Here is a 19,775-nt window from a genome sequence, read left to right as displayed (position 1 = left end):
ATGAGGAGTGACAGGTGGCATGGCAGTCTTCAAGTCCCACCTGTGCACACTCAGGTCCATATGGAAGAAATCAAAGCAGTGCAATGAGGAGACCACTGGAAAAATATACAGGGCTTCGAATAATCTGAAGGGCATCAACCACCACTGAGTGTCTTAGAAAAAAACAGAGAATCATGCCTCTTCACTAAAAAAAGGCATTTTTTCCTGCCTGACATGTTTTAAAAGGGTTGCTAGCAGAGAGAAACCATGTTATAATGATTTCTGTATTTAAAATACATTCCCAAGCTTCATGTATCAAACAATATGTCATTCAACTTAGTCTTGCCATAAAGCTGAAGCATTTACACACACAGAATAAACTGTATCTTCGGATGATAAGCAAGACTGAAAATGTTTTCTGTGTTAACGATTAACAAATCTTTGTATTTTCCAATGTCTAAAAAGTCTTTATGTCTTATTATGTAAGTCAAAGACATCAGCGACTTACAAAACCAGCATCAACAAGAAATAAATCTGTCAAGTGCAAACAATTTCTGCATACCAAATAGGATACATGGAGGGTAATATAATGTAGTTGTTTTAATTAGCTGGGCATATAAAGCTGTTACATGACAAATTTCTTTCACTGAGAAAAGCAGGCAGTTAGAAGTGCTTCAGCACACTTAAAGATGACGCAAGGCATTTAACCTCCTCCCTCTCCTGTACTGAGGAGGAGCCAGGGGCCTTGGGATAGAGTGGGTGACAAGCAGCCCATTCACCTGCTGGCGAAATACTGGTACCTCACTAGAAAGTCCAACGGTACTGTCCAGCAGCACATGGCAAAAAAAAATCAATGGCATAAAGAACCATTTTCTGTAGTTCTGTTCATACACCTGAGACAAGAGTTTCATACAAAATGAAATGTAGGATTTCTAAGGCCTTCCAGTACTGAGTACAAAAGTTTTGTGTTAGTCAAAAATGGAGCCGTGGCGGTTTAACTGAAGCCAGGACAGGTACCCACAGCAATATGCTGTTACTTTGCATAATGGCTACATAGTTTCAGTACCAGATATCTCAGGTTTTGGCTGCTTGGTAAGCATCCCTGTATTACTAAATGCAGGGAATTTTCTTCATTACTTGTTCAGTTTTGTTTTTCTTTTATTAATCTTACAGAAATATTTGCTCATTAGCAAAGGCAATTTCTTATTCCCAAGGTTACATCTCATACCACATGGCTCCTGAATCAAGCATTTACAAATACAACTTCAAAAATGAAAATCAAAATTAATGTAAAACAAAAGTGACAGAATCACATAATCACAGAATGATTTAGGTTGGAAGGGACCTTATAAAGATCATCTCGTTACAACCCCCCTGCCATGGGCAGCGACGCCACACACTAGACCAGGTTGTTCAAAGCCCCATCCAAACCTGGCCATGAACACTGCCAGGAATGGGACATACACAGCTTCTCTGGGCAGTGTGTTCCAGTGCCTCAACAGTTCTCAGAGTAGATAACTTCTTCCTAAAATCTAACCCAAATCTACCCTCTTTCAGCTTAAAGCTATTCCCCCTTGTCCTGTCACTACATGCCCTTGTAAAAAGTATGCATAGTAGATCTTTTTTCCTCATCTCAACTTGCTCTGCTTTCCACATTACGCTTATGTATTTCAACACAGTGTTCCCACTTCCCTCCTGCTTTGGGCTAGAGGTGCACCCTTAAGAAGGGCTTTGTCTTTTCTCCTCCCCCCACATGGGCCAGGGGACACATCAGAAACATTGATAAAAAGCCTAATGCACAGTGCATTATTAGCAGAGGAGTTACTGTGCCCAGACCCACTCATGCACATAAAGACAGAAATTCAGTGCTTGCATTTAAGACCACAGTCATCAAAAGCTACTCTTTCATGGCATGACTGCAGACAGTTTTGTCTGATCAAATTAGGATGGAGACAGACCCATCCTTGTCTCCAAATCCTGTTCTTGCTAATGCCACCCTGGGCACACCAGCCACACATACACACACATGCACATTAGTCAGAATACTCAAGGTATTTAGGAGCACAGGGAACAGTTTATGCTCCAAACCCTTGTTCCCAGGAGTATTTCAAGATTTTGGACAAAGTGAAGAGCAAAATACAAACAGTTGTGAAAGCAAAGCTGAGAATCCAAGATTCCCCTTTGCAGCTAAATGGGGATTTGTTGGACAGTAGTTTCTTATTTTTAACATGGTTTGGGGAACATAGATTATAAGATTATTGTATGAATGTTGGACTGTTCCCCTTCAGTTCAAAACATGTCATTGTTCTGAGATGGAAAACTCTAGTTTCTCAAAAGATAAACATCCCTTCTTGCTTGTTTCATTAAACTGTCAAAAGAAAATTTAATTCAGATTAAGAAAACTCATATTCAAACAGAAGAAAAACAATTGATATTTATGTGCTGTTGCCACTTTGCACTCATTACAGGGGCTAATGTTTTGTAAGACACATCTTTTAAACCTTACTAAGCTAATTATTTACTATTTCCTGACAAGCATGACTTCATTTCAAGAACTGGCACACATCCCATTGTGAGAATCTATTCTTTAATAACGTATCTTAATTAAATATGCACATTTAATGATTAAAACAAAAGCTAAAATTCAAAACAAAATAAAAATATTCACCTGACTAAACAAAGCAATTGGATTACAGTGCACAGAGCAAACTTAAGTCACATATGTCACAGCAAAAAGTCATTAAGGGAAGGGGGAAAAAAAGTGGTAAGCAAAAAAACCAAGCAGACAACTCTTTATAGATGGCCTTATCTGACCTCTCTGAACTCCTAGCTAGTTTACTCCCCATCTGTCATAAGATAATAACTTTTCAAGGGAGCACATTTAAGAACCTATCAAAAGTCCATTCAAGTCAATTCTTCTTAGGGTGCTTGATTACATGCAAGACAAGCGTGTTCTTCTAAAGGAACTCTACACGGATTTCTTTTTCTCAACACTGATGGCTGATTTTTACCATTAAATCATTTATAATTTATCATTTTGTGTTGTTCCACAGTGACAGAAAAATCTTAAAATAATGAGCAGTAAACAAAAACAAATGGCCTCTTCAGATTTAAATACCTAATGATCCCACTAAAAAGCTATTTCTATTTGTTTGCGCATTTTTAAATTACTGTAATCTGGAAGCCATTTTCTTTCTAGGGAGTACAGTCATAACATTTGACGTTACTGAGATGCTTTGAACTCAAAAACTTTGAGCTCCAGCTTTGTGAACTGCCGTAACACTTTCAAAGATTCAATTAAAAAAAAAGAGAAAAATTAGATAAATTTGTAATTTTAGAATCAATTCTATCATGAATTGAAACTAAATCTTGACACTCATCAATCTTTTGCTTCAGAAGTCTCAATTTAATTCTTTCTTGAAGTGAATTTTGATGTAATAAGATTTATCAAAACAGTATTCTGCAGGAAATTCCTCACAGTATTTGAGAGCACTAAACAAGAGGGTACAAGCATAAGATTTACAGTTTTAATTCTTAGGATAAATACAAGTCAATTGCCTTGTAAGAGGTAGACCATATTACTGACCACACACAAAGTGAGGAAATCTAATGAAATGACAAGACAATATTACAATTCCCAGGTATTACTTAATTCTCCCTGTTAGTTGAATTAATTTCATACATATGCAATGGGAGAGTTACAGACATGTTCATTTTTTCTTTGGATCGAAAACAGCACCATTCTCACCAGAGCCTGAAACATATTATCAAGTGAAAACCAAACATTTTCTAAAGTAAGAGTCTTTAACCTTTTTACTTTTTATGTAATGGACTGGGCAGCAAAGATTTTATTCAACTTTTCCTTCTTTTCAACTAGAAAATGAATCTTCAGTTAGGTTTGGGGGGGGTTGTTCTAATTTTATTTGAAGGAATGCATTACATATCAAAGCTGTATTTTCAGTTTTCTATTACACAGAGCACCCATTCTCTAAACAGGAACTTGGACAGACCTGAAGATGTGGAAAACATTCAGGACACTGGCATCTAGCAGACTCAAGCCCGTCCCACAGTCACCAGCATTCAGACGCCCAGGTAGCCACTTCCAGCACACTGCAACACCCTGCTTCAGAAAGCAATGGTCTCAGGGACCCTCTGAGCTGATAACAGATCCATAGGCACTCATTAATTGTCCAGTCTGCTCAGGTTTACTCATTCATACCTTACTAGCATTAGTCGCCTCCAGTTCACAACTGAATAATTTAGTGTGGCTTATAGTGAGCTGAGGAACAACAGAGTGGAAGAGAGAAACAAGATGATGTCCAAATAAGTAACTGAAAAGAGTTTCCCTGATCAAGACAGAGCAAGAAAAGCGAGCACCTTGTAAAATAAATTTATAAACTCCTAGTAAGTGAAATTACCTTTAACCTTCTGCAATAAATTTCAATTTTTATTCATCTCGCAAATAGTTCATGGGGCATATTTTCATAGAAAAGTGATCTTTTTTATCTTGCATTTTGTTTTCCCAAGACCTTGGGTTAGTAAACTGGGAAGACCATTTTCAAATACTGATACTTCCATCAGGGAGACGGTGAGCGCTCCTGCATTAGCTTTGCCACAACTCTCCAGCTGTCTTATTCAAGCCCAAATAGTTAAGAACACCCAACCCTTCAATTAAAAGGGTAAGGGAAAAAAAAACACCAAACAAACAAAAACAAAACCAAGAAAACATGCTAATCTTAGGAATAGAGAAGTTTCATGATTGCATGTGCACCATTTCACTATTCTGCACACTCCATAGTTGCAAGGGGTAGTTTTCATCCCAACTCATGCAGGCATTCAAATGCTATGCCAGTAATGTAATTCGCTACAGCAGGCAATTAAACCAATTCTTTGGAAGCTATGAAATATCCATTCCTTTTAAAAACTAAGTTTAATTGCTCTCAGGGAGTCCGTCTGATACATAACTTTCTTATTTTTCTACTGATAAACTGTCCTCCCTTCAAATGCTCAGATTGACACTTATATGGAAATCTCTGAAGTGCAATGCTTATGCTTCCAGGCCCCCTCTCAAATCCACACGCAGAGCATGACAACTTATTCACATTATGCTGTACTTTTTGACTCAGTTACCAGGGCTCCAGAAATAGGCTTTTGACCACAGACTGCATTAAATAGTTAAGATCTATATGGTTTAAAACATACAATGAAATAATGGCTAAAGTAATAAAAACGACATATGATTTTGAAGTCCAGAGCCCAACAGCAAAATTACTGATCGCAGGTACTCTCAAGAGGACTTGTGGGACACAACACTCAAGACTAAACAGAAACAGAAACTGAAGACACAATAAATCTCCACACTCTAGGTTAAACTAACATATAGTTAATTTCATTTGAAAATATTTGAAGACCAAAAGGGCAATAAACACCTCTTTGAAAATCAGTAATGACTACTTCATCACCAAGCACTTGACAAAAAGTTTTTTACACGAGCTAAAGCAGGCTACAAACATTAAAACACAGCAATAGATTATTTCTTTTTCTTTTTAACTTTCTGTTTTATTTTGTTTCATATCAGCTCTGACAAAACAAACCCCACCAAAAAGAGACATGCTTCATCTTTTAAGAGAAATAGAGACAAAGGGCACACAGTTCTACCCATGAGAATAAAGCAACAACAAACAAGCCAGTCAAACAACGTTGAACACTCAAGAAAGTGCTTTTGGGATACTTCACCCCATACTTCAGCCACACTTCAATCAGACTAATGAAGAAGAAAACTGATACTTGTTTGGTGTTTACAAGGTGCACACAAAGCAGGACAAGTGTAGATTCATAACAGCTAACTGTATACAACATGAATCACTTCTCCAGAGAGCAACTTCTATTTTGCATTCAACAGGTCCCTCCACCACTATTTCCTGACAATACGAAAAGAAAAAGAAGGACTGTAATGGCACTGCAACTTGCAAATCAAAATACCAGCTGTGTGAAAGCAACCAATAAAACTACAAAGCAATTAAAGTAAGAAAGGCAGGCACATGTCAGTAATAGATACCAGCGAGGGGAATCCAGTTACAAAGATGTTAATTATTAACATGGAATTTAATCAGGGTGCTATAGTTAAGTCTCCCACTGTTATGAAGAACGCCAGAGATCCCTCCAGAATCGCATCTGGTCAAGATTTCAGGTTGACATTTCACTAAAAAACACTAAGTTCTCTTGTCATTCCCATGAAGGGTTTCAATGTCGACTCAGAGGGAAGAATGTAATCTAGTGAATTACTCAGACAACACTGACATGTCCCACCTGCATTTATTTACCTGGCTTATTATGCAGTGGAAGGTTTTCTTCACCTTCTTACGGAGGTGAAGATTATCAGGACAGAAAGGAAAGAGAGAAGGGAGGGAGGCCACGGAAGAAGAATCTATTTTAAAATATGTAATTTATAGCTGTAGCTATTGGCAGTTAGTGGATCTAGCCAAACTAAAACTAAATTCTATACTTTAACAAAACCAGTAATAATATAAACTTCTGTAAGGCCGACAATCATCCTCTGTAGGAGGCAACAGCCCTTTAGAGGTAACCCAGCCAGCTGCTCTGCAGTATCCACAGGGATGTTCAACCTTCCAAATGTAATACAGACAAGGAGTAGGTCCCAGCATTACCCCGACTCATGCACAACCTTAGCACAGGAAGATTTCATTGCACTTGTGTTGCTAGACCAAGCAGCACAGCCGTGGACCCATCAGCGATATCTGAAGTTAGATGAAAATGGCTTACATGCTTGCGCCACTCAGCCGCACATCCACTGACCATCCACAGCTGGCAGCAGTAAAATCCTAGCAGAGAAGTCTCCACAGCATTCACAAATTAAAATTCAGCATTACCAAATAACAACCCTGTTCCATTTATATTAGTGAATGGTTGATGCTGATGTAAGTCTTAAACCATTTATTTTAGATAGCTACTTGAACCTTTAATTTAAAGGCTCAATTAATTTTCATCATCTTTTTGCCCTCTTCTTCACACAACAGAAAATGTATAATACTAAACTATAGTACTTTGTACCTGCTAAATTAACATAATACACTTCCGCTGAATATAGTTTAATTACAGCTTACTCTTGTACGCTCATATATTAATTAACAGTTTACTTGGAAATTCTCACCATATGGCACTGTAGCAGATGTTAATCATGTAAGGCCAAACACTTTAAAATTACTGTTCTAGGCACTTCATCTGAGGTACCAAGTGCCTTAAATTTCTACTTAAAGGATAAACTGGAAATGCCAAGCATCCCACAAGAACCCATCCACAGCTCTTTTCTCAAATAGAGTATTACTTGGCAGATAAGGAGAACAAAAAGGCATAGATTTCCAAGCCTCCCTTGCTTTAAAATTACTTGATATAGATGGTGCTGATTTCCCTCTACATAAGAAAAATGCCTGCACTGGAAACCTCCAGGAAAAATTCATTTCACCTATCAGATTTCTCCTAATGCCAAAATATGGTGAGGGCAAAACGTGTATGAGTGGATACTCATGTAGTGTTCCAAATCTTGGGTACACCAGACCAATAGACCTGTGTCTTCCAGCCCTTAACCCTTCAATTTCAGGAAAGGACCACTATGAGGAACAGCAGATGCTTGCTCTTAGACTGTCAGCTATTTTAAATTTAAGAGCAAATATCCCAGAAAAAGAAATTAAACTCCCTGACCATGCTGCAAGCACGTTTACATGGCAGTTGCTTTCCTTTGCATTTTGATCTATGGTCCCGTAATATGGGCCTAATATTGGGCTCCTAAAATTCTTCTTCTGAAAAAATGCAACTCATTTCCATCTCTCTACTTTGCCTTTTTAGAAAAGGCAAAAGCATTTGAAAAGCTAGATGAAAAGCATGAAGAAAATGTGACATTTAAGAATTTCACAACACAGTCCTTCCAGAATTGGAATTTTTTTAGTAAGATATTTTGGAACCCTTATTTTACAGCATTTGTCTTGGTAACTATTCACCTTCTAAACTGAAGGTTTAAAGTTTTCATTAAGCAAATTATTAAGCACTAAGTACGATGGTAGTACAGTTTTGTTTTATTTGAATCTAGAAATTTAGAGCTAAGTTATCCTGCTGAAGCTAAGTGCTTGCTACAGGTGATTGTGGATATGAGTAGTATATGATCTAATGAGGAAATGATAACTTCTTGAAAAAAAAACCCAAACAAACAAAAAACAACCAATAAACAAACCAGCATATGCATAGAATAGAAGCCTGAGGAATGAGCTTTCTCTTCCTCCTGACTGCATACCTCTGAATGCAAGCCTATACCTGAGAATTTTCTCAGGAAACAGCTTTTCCCTATTCTCATGGAAATCAGTAACAAATATTACTATTTGACTTTGAGAAATCAAGTGCAATCAAATGCTACAGTAACTTCACTGAGATTAAATGGTTATCTGTACTTCTGAGGATCAGACAGAAAGGCTAGACCATTTGCCAGTTGCAGTTTTTGGAGATAAAACTGCTTGGTTTATTATTGTCAGAGAGCTAAAAGACCATTACTTGAAAAGATTCTAAAAATGCGTTTGTATACATATTGCAAAGCTCTCATCAGAAAAGTGATCTGGTTTCTGTTGCTGCCTTGCAAAATTCTTGACACCCATTAACCAGAAAAGGCATTTGTAAATTGCTTGCTTTAATACTGCAGTGTGCAAATAAATCTGAATAAGATCAGAGTACAGAGTTTTGCTGAACTGCTGCAAAAAACCACTTGAGAAAACATATTGTGAGGCCATATTTAAACTAACAGATGTTTCAGAAACAGAACAATATGTTCAAACAAAATAAAGGTGTAAACGGGCAGTGTTAAAATTGCTTCACAACTAGCACATTAATTTTGGTAGCGAGTGAGATCACCTCATCTAGGAAAGCTCCCTCATGAAAAGATCATTAATTTAGAAATTAATTCTCATGTTATGCTTAAAATTTGGCTGCATAAATTATTTGCAGTGTGGCTGCTTATGTAACATTGCCTTTGCTATGGCAACACCCAGGCTGTTAGGCATTGGCACATCCCAGTTGCAATTGCAGTTTCCTTTTCTGCTGATAAACAATGGTAGAAGAGGTCTTCTAATCATAAACTAAGATGCCCCAAAACACATCACCGTGACTGATGTAGCGGTCATCGATACTGCTAAAATGCCTAATGTCAGAAGGGCAAGCAAAAAGCGAGAGATCCACAGTAAAAATAAACATGCCTAAGACAGAGATCTCCCAGTGTTGCTTTCAGTACAGTTTTAAAGCCAGAGTCCCTGAAAGTTTGCAATAGCACAGTTTGTCTCTTGACTATCCATCTTTGTACAAGCTCCCCTCTCCAAAAAGACCCCCAGCTTTTTGTCTCACCAAAATTCTTATTACTTCCTTACAAATTGAGCATCTAAAAATTAAAAAGTTTGTGAGTTCATTGGAATTAAGCTCCAGCTATGGCACTATTTCCTATTTTTCTGTGGCTTTTCCAGTTTCCTTTGCTAGACATTACAGTAAAAGTCATACCTCCATTTAATAGCATTGCTTCAAAGCTAATGGAGTACTATATGCACCCTCTGATACTGCAGAATTTTAGTATGCTTTTCTTGAAAGAAAAAAAGAATTCTAACGCTGGCAAACTGTAATACACCTGATCTATTCCACATATGGCACTTAACAATGACTTTTCAAGTTGATGACTGTTCTGCAGCTCATTAGTCATCTACACAAGCTTCACAAAGAACGAAAGTTTCAGAATCCAGGCATTTTTCATAATCCTAAATATCCAGCTTTTGTCTTCCTGAGACAGCTCAGCCTTTTCCATATTATTTCTAACAGTCACATTTGTTAAGGGGGCCTGCCAAAAGCAATATGAAGGGAAGTAGCATAAGAAAGCAACTCCAACTCAATAAGCCATTAAAAATAAAACCTAAAAATATGGACAAAACTGAAAGCCCAAATGAGGCCTGTACTTACATGCAAGCACACCTCCTCCCTACCATCAAGTAGATGCTCACAGGCCTGTATAGCATTATAATTCAGCCTATACTGCAGAAAAAGCTCTCTCCTAAACTCCGTACATAACACAGTCTTCTTCAGAGAAAGCCAAGGCAAAAAAATGAGGTAGGTCTGATAGTGACTCTGAACACAGGAGCCATCCTTACTGTTTCTAAGACCTAAATCGATTTGCCACGTCCTGGCACTGTAAGAGGGTTTGTGCCATCGCTTATGAGCTTCCCTGTTTGTACCTAATGGCTCAGGAACTGCAGTGGGACCTAGGTGCTGCCACACAAGTCCCAGGGTTCTGCACACGCAGGAACAGGAGTGAAAAGATCCCCATGCCAACTTCTTTCTTTCTTTTTAAATCATCATTAAGTTTTCTTTCAGAGCACTCCCACAAACTCTTGCATTTCCTTGATGAATAACAAGTAACTCCCATTACACCAAGCTGTCAGCAGCCCATGATGACTCCGTGCAAACACACATGCTACTGAAAATGGCCATGAACTCTTCTACATGAACAGCAGACAGAAACTCAGTTCTGAAATGCATGTAATATTCACTCATCCAAATGGGGAACTTTTGCACTCTGATTTCTCTTTGCTAGCACGTTCATGTTTTCCTCCTCTTTCCCCAGTCCTTCTAAATATTTACATCCTTCTAAATGCTTATAGAGTAGACTTTATAGAGGTTAAAATCTTGTCATCATTAGAAGCTCTTAGAGCAACTCCATGTCTCAGATGTCAGCTTCTTGAGTATGACTACCATTACAACAGCTTAAGCTGTATGAGCTTACTATAAGCTCTATAAGCTGTCACTCAACAAACAAAAATATTTAGGCTTTGTTAGATAAAGTAATCCTGATTTTTCCAGGTGGATTGCCTTTTTGAACAGCTTCTTCCCTTGAGAGATTGGTCCTGAATTAAAACTAGAATACTGTTAAAAGCAGCAAGTCCTTATCAAACTACAGCCATTATAAATAACCTCGGACAAAAGAAGTTAAATTACAAGACTCGGTTAAAAACATCCTGATGTTTGGAAAGTAATTGAATGTCTTTGAGTTTTCTCAGCACCTTAGAAATCTAAAACACATCTGACAAGTTATCTTCCTGAGTCAGTGGAAGCCATGACGTCCAACAGTGCTCACCTATGCAGCATATCGACATCTTGCAACGCAGCAGTGCAATCCACGCATGTCCTCCAAAGGGGAGGCAGAGGAGGTGATTGACATAGTTTCAGCTCACTGTTCCATGCACGGCCTTTAAAATTAGTACTAAATAGATGAAAAGCAAAGTACTACACAGTTTGAATCAATTTAAATATTCATTTTCTCCTCCACATACAATATGCCATCCTGTGGGAGAGATGAGCTAATCCATCTGCTCTTTTTCCAGCTCCATGACAATTAATCTTCTGTCAGTGGATTCATTTTGAACCATCCAAAAATTCATGTGCTGACACAGGCTCTGCTCATTTTGTCCTTTAGGTTTGCAACATTTTAACTGGTACTTCGGTCCACAGCTTCTTATAATACACATTTTCACAGGTCAAAATTTAGGTAGTCGCTTGATTGCATAACCAGTTCCAGGTCCAACTCCGTATCTCAGCAGCCTGAGAGTCCGTAGGCTATTAAAGGATCCATAGAACAACCATGTACATCAAGGAATTAAAAAATGAAAACATACTGGAGACACTGTATTTATTCCATGAATACCCACGGTGTTGAGCCCACTTCCTAACCAGCCACCCAGCCCAGAGCCTGGCATTTTCATCTGACACTTTCAAGTAGGACAGCTTTCCCTGTCTCCATTTTTCACATCTTTTAATATTAGGCCCGATGCTTTATCACTGCCCTGAACATAATGACACTGAGGTAATGGCTCTTTTGCCTAAATAAAGAGTTCCAGACGGGGCCTTTTATTGCAAACGTTTAGGTCATACCAGCAAGACCATCACAAAAAACACTGAGAGCAATAAAATCCAAAGTGTTTCATTTCCCCTTACTTTCAGATAACTGTAAACAACGCTAAGCAGTAGGATTTTTCTTTTTCAGAAAAGATTTCACTTTGAACATTGAAATCTATTTTGAAGAATGCTCTTTACAGAGCTGCCCTGTAAAGCAGGCATATTACATAGCAGGGCACTAGCTTCAAGGAAGATGTTAAAACAAGAGTTCAACATTGATAATTCTGTAAAATAACCCAGCAAGTCAGCAAAATATTCTTGCATCTTGAAGTTTAATGTAATTTATGCAAATCAGACTTGACCGCTGCTAATGCAAAGACCACTAATGCACTAACCCCAAAGTTCTCATGACAAAGACACATCCTGCTTTACTAATTGAACTGTCTTGGGTACCTCTTAAACCACAAATAAGCTATTTTTGAGACTTTCAGAAATGTAATTTCTTGGCGACAATGTGTTTAAAGCAGCAGAAGAACATTATTTCACCTAGATTTCAATAACAATGTTTGCAACACTACGACTGATAAGTGAGGAAAATGAAGTTGTTGCAGCAAAGACCACTTGCCCTTACCCACTCCTGTCTTCCCTCCAAGCTGGGCAATGTGCAATCCATCAGACAGGACTGGACTTGGCCACAGTGGCTGCTCATACTCATCTCCAGGCTCAATTTTGGCTACTACAGTACCTATCAAGGTGGTTTTCCTCACACAGTGCTAGTAAAAGGCAGGTGCTCTCTCTCTCTCTCTCCACCTCACTCTAAATGAAGCTTCATCTGCAATTCAGGATACAAAATGAAGAAATGAAAGCTTGAGGCAACATATACATGTTTGCTCAGTAAAAATTAAAGTACTCCAGAGAATCAGTTGAGCATTTGCAACAAAATAAACAGGTTAAACACTAAAAAGCAAGCTTTGCAATCCAAACTCTAGGCATGACTGCAACAACTGCTTTTCTTGTAAAGTTCTCTTAATTATTTTTAAAATCAGATTTACAGCTCTGTGTGTTGGTCATGGGTTTCTAAACCATGAACCTTTATCCAGCCTCACAACTGTTAATGTTATCATTTAGTCAGCCTGTTGTTTTTAAATAACTGATTTCATATTGATGCAACACAAAAGCAGAGTGTGCGCTGCACTTCGCCTGTCACTAATGAAAAGTATTTGATACATTACGTTTTTCAAGTGTTTTAGAAATGCACTATCTGCAGGTTTTTTCTGCATTCCCAAAGTATGGGGGAGGTATCTCAGACACTGATTTGAAAAAACTCCTAAGCACTCTTCTTTATGCTGTTTCTTTTCAGAAATAAACATGTTGAAAGCTAAAGAGCTGTAATAAAACATTCTGAAGTTGGAAGAGATTTCCTTTTAATACTGATCATCTGTGGCTCCTTCAAGTTTCTAATTAATATTTACTAATTTCTTAGTATATGAAGTACCACATTATTCTATTATTATTAAGAATGCTTCAGAAACAGCAAAACTATGTTGCTTAATATAATTATAACTTGACAGCTATAAATGCCAGGATTGAATAACTGAAAACATATGCTATATGCCTGAAATTTTAAGGATTATGAAACTGTCACATTAGTAGCATGCAGCATGTTACAAAGAACTCCCACAATGTAGCAGTTGTTCAAAAGTTGTACCCATCCGGTCATTCTATCTTTATAAAAAGATACATAATACTAGATGGTGATTTATTCAAAACACAGCTGCAGCCTAATTTAAAGGTAATTACAAATAAATAAATAAATAACCACAAAAAGACCTTTTGAAATTGCAGTGTTAAACCGTGTCAGTGTACACAGAGTAACAGGAAAAGATTTCCAGAAAGTCCAAATTTTATTCTCATTAGACTTTATTTGGAGAGGACAGGTGAGGGAGCGGAGGGGCAGAGCAGCAGCACAAACACACAGCAGCCCAGCGGACTCTTCCAGCCTAACATAAATCACGGCTCTTTAAATACCGCCCCTGGGGATGGGGACGGGAACGGCGACCCCCTTCCCCACGCGTGGATGCTCCGGACCCGGACGAAGGCTGGGCACCCTCCGACCCCCAGGCGGTTTCACGGCAGCGGAGGGCAGGAGGGGGGGAATGGGACAGGATGAAGGGGGGTATCCCCGGCGCTCCCGGAGCGCGCACCGAATCCCCGACCCCGCCACCTCCGGAGCCCCCCCCCTCCCTCCCACCCCTCCTCTGGTTGCAGCCGTGCCCCCCACACGGCGAGTGCTCCACGTTAGGTTAAACTTTTATTTCGCGAGTCATTTCGCAGCTCATCTGCCGGGAGCAGCCGTGCGCGCTCCTCGAATCCCCGCGCTGCTGGCAGATGGGGGGGAGCCCCATCGCCGCAACGGGGCCGCCGCCCGCGAGGGAGCATCCTGGGATCCCTCGGGAACAGCCTGACTCCCGTTCGTTCATCATTCCCACCATGGTTTTACGGGCTCCAGCGGGTCAGAGGCCGCCCCCTCCCACTGCACCCGGGGAAGGAGCGGGAGCGCGGTCCCGAGCCCCGGACCAGCCCCGGCCCCCCTCGCCCTCCTCTTCCCTTTCCACCCTGCAACCGAACCGCGGGGGGAGCCCGCAGAGCCGGGAGGCGGGACCCCGGCGCGGGGAAAGCCGCGGAGCTCTCCGCACCTGCGGGGATGGGGCTTGGGGGGTGCAGTGATGGTACCCCCGGCGCCGCTCCTCACCTTTCATCCAGTCGACGACTTGGCTCGGTGACCACTTACTGACGGGCTCCATGATGAGGGCCATGGGGGGCTCGGGGGCGCGGGGAGCGGGCGGCCGCCGCTCTCCGCGCAAGGGGCGAGGCTGTGCGGAGCGCCGGGACCGCGCTGCCCGGAGCCCCGGCAGCGGCGGCAGCAGGAGGAGGAGACAGCCGCTAAATCCTCGCTTGCCTCCGCTGCGCTCCGCTCCGCTCGCTTGCTCGCTCGCCGCCTCTGTGCCTCTCTGGGGATTTCAGTTCATGTTGCCGGCTCGGCGGGGAGGGGGAGGAGGAGGAGGAAGGGGGAAGAGGCGGTGGCACGCTCTGACGCCTCCCGCCCCCGTGGACCCGCGGCCAGCGGCGGCGGCACCCGGCCACGCCGAGAGGTCGGATCCCGGCAGGCGGCGAGCCGAGGGGTTGGCTCCTCTCGGCTCGGCTGTGCTGTGCCGTGCCCGGCGACTCCCACAGCTCTCCGCGGCCGCGGCTGCCGCGCCGGTGTCTTTTTCTCCTGGCGGAAATGACGAGGCGGCTCCTGCCACCCGAAAATACCTCCAAGTGAAATGGGAAGCGACACCCGACGGCCTCCCGGGGCGGGGGAGGGGGAAGGGAGGGATGACTCGCAAGGTGCCGCCGGGGATGGAGGGGGGGACCTGACCGGGGCTGTGGCAACTCCGAGCACCTGCTCCCGCCGATGCAGGGACATCGGGGATGCCTGCGGGCAGCGCTAGCAGCGGCACCAAGCCGAGTTCGGGGTTTGGGCTTTGTTGGTTGCTTTAGGGGCTTTTTCTTCCCTTCAAAAACGCATTGGTGCGTGAGCGGGAAAAGTTATTTATTTATCTATTTATTTATTTTAATTCTTTTGAGTAAAGCCCGACTGAAAAACGGCTATGATGTGATGTGATGTGACGGACAGTGCCGTTGAACGCCTCCGTGGGGCCATGCCGGGGGGTAGCACAGACGGGGTACCGGCCTTTGGCCGGCGACTGAGGAGAGGGAGACGAGGTGATCTGCACCTGGTTGGCCTGCCTCACCCCGGGACGCAGTAATGGGGCAGCTGGAGTGAGACTGCCCAGCGGAATCGGGGTGGGCACTGGTCAGCCTCAGCACAGAGAGGGCACCGCAGCGGGCTAGCTCTTTTGCCCTGGGTATCCGCCGAGCTGCACCACTACGGTGTGGTGGCTGCGGGTGCGTAAATCCACCGTCTCCGCAGCGGACCGTCATTGCTGGAGCTGTTCATCCCGTTGTGTGCCCCTCCAGGCTGCATCATGCTGCAGGCTACCCCGAGGGAGCAATTCCCACAGATCCTGAGCCAGAATATCTGCTTGTAGGAGTCCCTCCCAAACGCAGGGCGATCCCTCCTAGTATGGCTGTGGGTGCTTTTCAAGCACCCAACCTAGCAGCTTCAGCTCTGAGGAGGCAGCGGCCCCCTCCCCGAGCTTCGGGCGGAGGATAAATACCGCTGAAGGGTGTTTTCCTTCTAGGGAGTTGGCTAGTGCACAGCTTTGCCTGCATTTGCATTCACCCTGCTTCTTCTGCCAAGGCTGAGGAGACGGCCATCAAGATGTTCCCTCTGACGCTGTCGGCTGCTGAATGCCAGCTGCTGACGCTGACATTTAATATCTGTACGTGAGGAAAAAAGAGGATTCCCTCAACCCCAAAGTGTAACAGCGAAGGAATTCCTTTGTGTGGTATGGGCAGCGACAGAAGCTCTCCCGTTTTGGTACATGGGGCTGAAGTACCAGCAGGGACGAGGGCAGGCAGGGCACTCACAGGGTTGGTAACACTTCTCCTTGGAGACCTAGGAGGAGCCTCCCTAGCAGCATTAGTTAGACTTTGCTTTTAAGGGTTGTATTTATCCTTGAGAAGAAACTTATTTTTCCTGAAAACTGGGGCTTGCACACTAACTCCTGTGTCACACTCCTGCCAGAACACTGACTACAACGCAGTCTGCTTCTAAAGAGGTTGCATTACCCGAAGAGACTGAAACAATAAACCTCACTTGCAAATTAAGGCTGACTTTTTTTCCTACAAAAGGTTTGAAAGGTATGCAGAACCCTTATATACTGGGTTATTGTTATTGAAAGAGCGTGTCACAATTTTAATTAGAAACCAGTAGTTTGAAAGGTTTAGAAGTATATACCCAAGATCAAACTGAAACCTGGCACATAATTTATAACACCATTGTGTAATTCTCACTGTGCTGAAGAGTTCTTCATGGGTGAGGAGAGGATAAGTAAGCTCTCAGTGTGTATGTCTGAAGTCCTATAGTTCCTATTTATGGCATACACTGTCATCCCTATAGCTTGCCAGGGTGATCTGTAGCTGAAGTGAGTTTGTCAGTAAAGCATCTGTGACCCAGTAGTCAATTGCTATTACTTTTAAATCCCCTTTATAGTGGTTCTAGCAAATTATGGAATGGCAAAAGGGAGCTTACATTCTTGCTTCAGTAAACAGATGATGTTTTGAGATGGGATCTAATTACCCTGATTGTTCTTCTCATAGGGAGTAACCATCTCATAAACACCAGGGTAAATCCCACTTTTTACTTAGTTCTTGTTTCAGTCTCACTAAAGGGTGTTGGCTTGGCTATGGTGGGGAGGATTTGGCTCAGTATGAGTGATGATAAAATTATCCAGCCATGGTATTTAACTTGATGACCTATTACAGCAGTGAATTCTATACTCAGGACATGTGCTACATAAAAGTATTTTTTAATTTGCTCTAAATTTATTACTGCCTGATTTTATTATTTTCTCTTTCTAGGGTAAGAAATCAAAAGGAGAGCTGAATGACTTTTCATGCTGACCTTCTTAAACGACAGCACCTCAGCCAAATGCCTTAACTAAAGTTTTTTGGCTGTTTTCACCTTTTAGTTTAGTGGCCCTCATTTTGCTGTCACACCTGCATGAGTCAGGCCTTTTATGTAAAGCATATGGGACAGGCTTCTGCAGCAATGCTGAACTGCAGAATTAGGTTCTAACACGTCTTTTATAATTACTCTGGTCCATATAGTACATTAAAAATTAATGTGTTTAAATATATATATATATAAATATACATGTCCCTGTTAGATAAGTCTGAATATGTTAGGTAGTATATGTAAAAGTAAGTACACAGTAAAATTGAAAGAAAAATAATAAGAACAGGGATGAGTTTGCAACTGAAGTACAAGTATGAACACATCTTTATAGACTATATATTGGCTTAAATATCCATTTTCCAAATAACCATGGACATGGATGGAGAGCTCCAGCATACAGTTTTGGACATACACACCTCTCAAATCAGCACTCAGCCTGCAAGCTCATAGATGATGTTGCCTTTCTGTCATGGCACATTGTCAAAACCAAAGCTCCCCAGAGTTCAGCTGGCAGGCATAGCTGCTACAGCAATACAAATTGTAAATACTGCCAGTAAATAGTTCAAGTGTGTCTAATAATATGCTTTTTGTCCCTGTTTAATTAACTAGGACAACTCCTGAAGTAGAGCACTGCTCAGCCTGAATAATGGTGGCAGAATTAGACCCAAGTTCTAACCTGAGTCTAATGCCCACTTGAGTGGACATTTGTTTTGTGTATATGAAGCCAGACTCTACAGTGCGTACCAGCAATGGGTACAAGCATAACTTTGAGTTCCCCAGAAACTTCATGGGCTTTCTACTGGAGTCCCTAGAAAACATATGAGATGCTCAGTACTGACAAGTTGAAATCTTGCCCTGAAGCTAGGGAAAGAAATTTAGCACTCAAAAGATGTTATTTCTGGTGCTGGATATTAAAGTAGATTCTTCAAGAGGAAGGAAGATTAAAACAAGTGGAGGTAAACTAAAGCTGAGGTCTAATGAACCCAGTTGGATTAAAAAGAAAAGAAAAGAAAACAAAACAAACATGATGAAAAGGCCAATACATTTGTCAAGTTAAGAAAGCTTGTTTGTATTTTAGTAACAAATAAAATCCTGATTTTTACAGGGGAGGCTTTATTTTAATAGTCAAGCTCTTCCATCACTATTAGCTACAGATATCTGCTTTGGATGCTGTACCCTCATTACTGGAGATTATTTTATTCCACAGCTTGGGACAACGTGTAAAGCGAGTTGCTACTTTTAGTTGCGACTAAAGACACTGGGCTCGTTCCCCAGCTGATAGGGCTGCCATCTGTCCTCTGTTTCCTGAAGTCTTTTTGCCTTCAGAGTGGTGTTTGAGCTGATGCCTCATCAATGCAAGGATTGCTGTCCCTGCCAGGGCAGGCATCTTCCAAGGGGAAATGGGAATGATGGGGACAGGGAGGGAAATAACAGCCTTAGTTTCAGTAGGCCATGGGCAAAGGCAGAAGAGGAAGGTCCATGGCAGAGCAGAGGGTGTTAAGTCTCTGAGGAGGGTGGGGGCAGGGTAGATCAGGAAAGTTTAGAGGAGCAAAGAGGCAATAGATGGGGCAGGGGACGCAATACAATTCAGAGCAATACCCTGAACTGACCAGTTGTCCGTGGCACTGGAGTAGCAGGGAGGTGTGAAGGCCCTGGGGTGGGAAGGATGCGCATCCTGGCTGAGATGAACAGGTCTGGGGGGGCTCTGTGGCCCACCACCCCACTGACAACCAGCTGCTACTCACTCCCCTTCCATGGACAGCTTCTACCTGTTATGACAGAAGCTAAAAAGACACTCAATTAATTTGGGGCCAACACTGAGATCTCACTGTTTCCTCATTTCTCACTACTCATCTTCAACCTGCCTGAAAGCACAAGTCCTTTAAAACAGTATTTCAAAAGCAAATATCTTGCCCTTAATGTATATGCCTTAGATCCTTGATGGTTTAATTTGACATAAATATGGGGGAGGGGGGTGCAATTTATATTGTTTTTTTTGTAATCAGAAATAGAAATCATAATTCCCCAAAGATGTTTAATAATCTAAAGTATTCAGAACTCAATTAAGGCTGCTAAGAGATTAGAAATTAGATTAAAGGTGGCTAAAGGGTAAAAATCTAAGGACTTCAAACACCTTTTGTAACACAAAGGCTCTCAAAAAATGAACAGGCTGAGAATTTCCCGAGGAAATTCCTATAATTTTAATAAGGTTTCTTCATTTAAAATAAAAAAGGAACCACTC

General features: G+C 41.7%; 1 protein-coding gene across 7 annotated transcripts in view; it reads right to left on the bottom strand.

Annotated features, from left to right (window-relative positions):
* The window catches only part of CNKSR2 (connector enhancer of kinase suppressor of Ras 2), a 212,526-nt gene extending 197,321 nt beyond the window's left edge, over positions 1-15,205 (bottom strand). For 2 of the 7 annotated variants that reach the window (XM_061364565.1, XM_061364567.1), the window contains exon 1: positions 14,660-15,205. In XM_061364565.1, coding sequence (XP_061220549.1) covers positions 14,660-14,723 — 64 coding nt within the window. In that variant the 5' untranslated portion in view covers positions 14,724-15,205. The remainder of the gene's footprint in view (positions 1-14,659) is intronic. The other 5 variants (XM_061364563.1, XM_061364566.1, XM_061364564.1 and 2 more) reach the window with 4 other exon arrangements.
* Between the last annotated feature and the right edge of the window lie 4,570 nt (positions 15,206-19,775).

Source organism: Neopsephotus bourkii, unplaced genomic scaffold, assembly GCF_033783945.1.
Source record: "Neopsephotus bourkii isolate Nb327-2 ecotype Australia unplaced genomic scaffold, CSIRO-AGI_Nbou_v1 NB_1234, whole genome shotgun sequence".
NCBI classification, from domain to species: domain Eukaryota; kingdom Metazoa; phylum Chordata; class Aves; order Psittaciformes; family Psittacidae; genus Neopsephotus; species Neopsephotus bourkii.
Note: the sequence above shows the minus strand (reverse complement) of the source record. Positions and strands in the feature narration are given on the sequence as shown.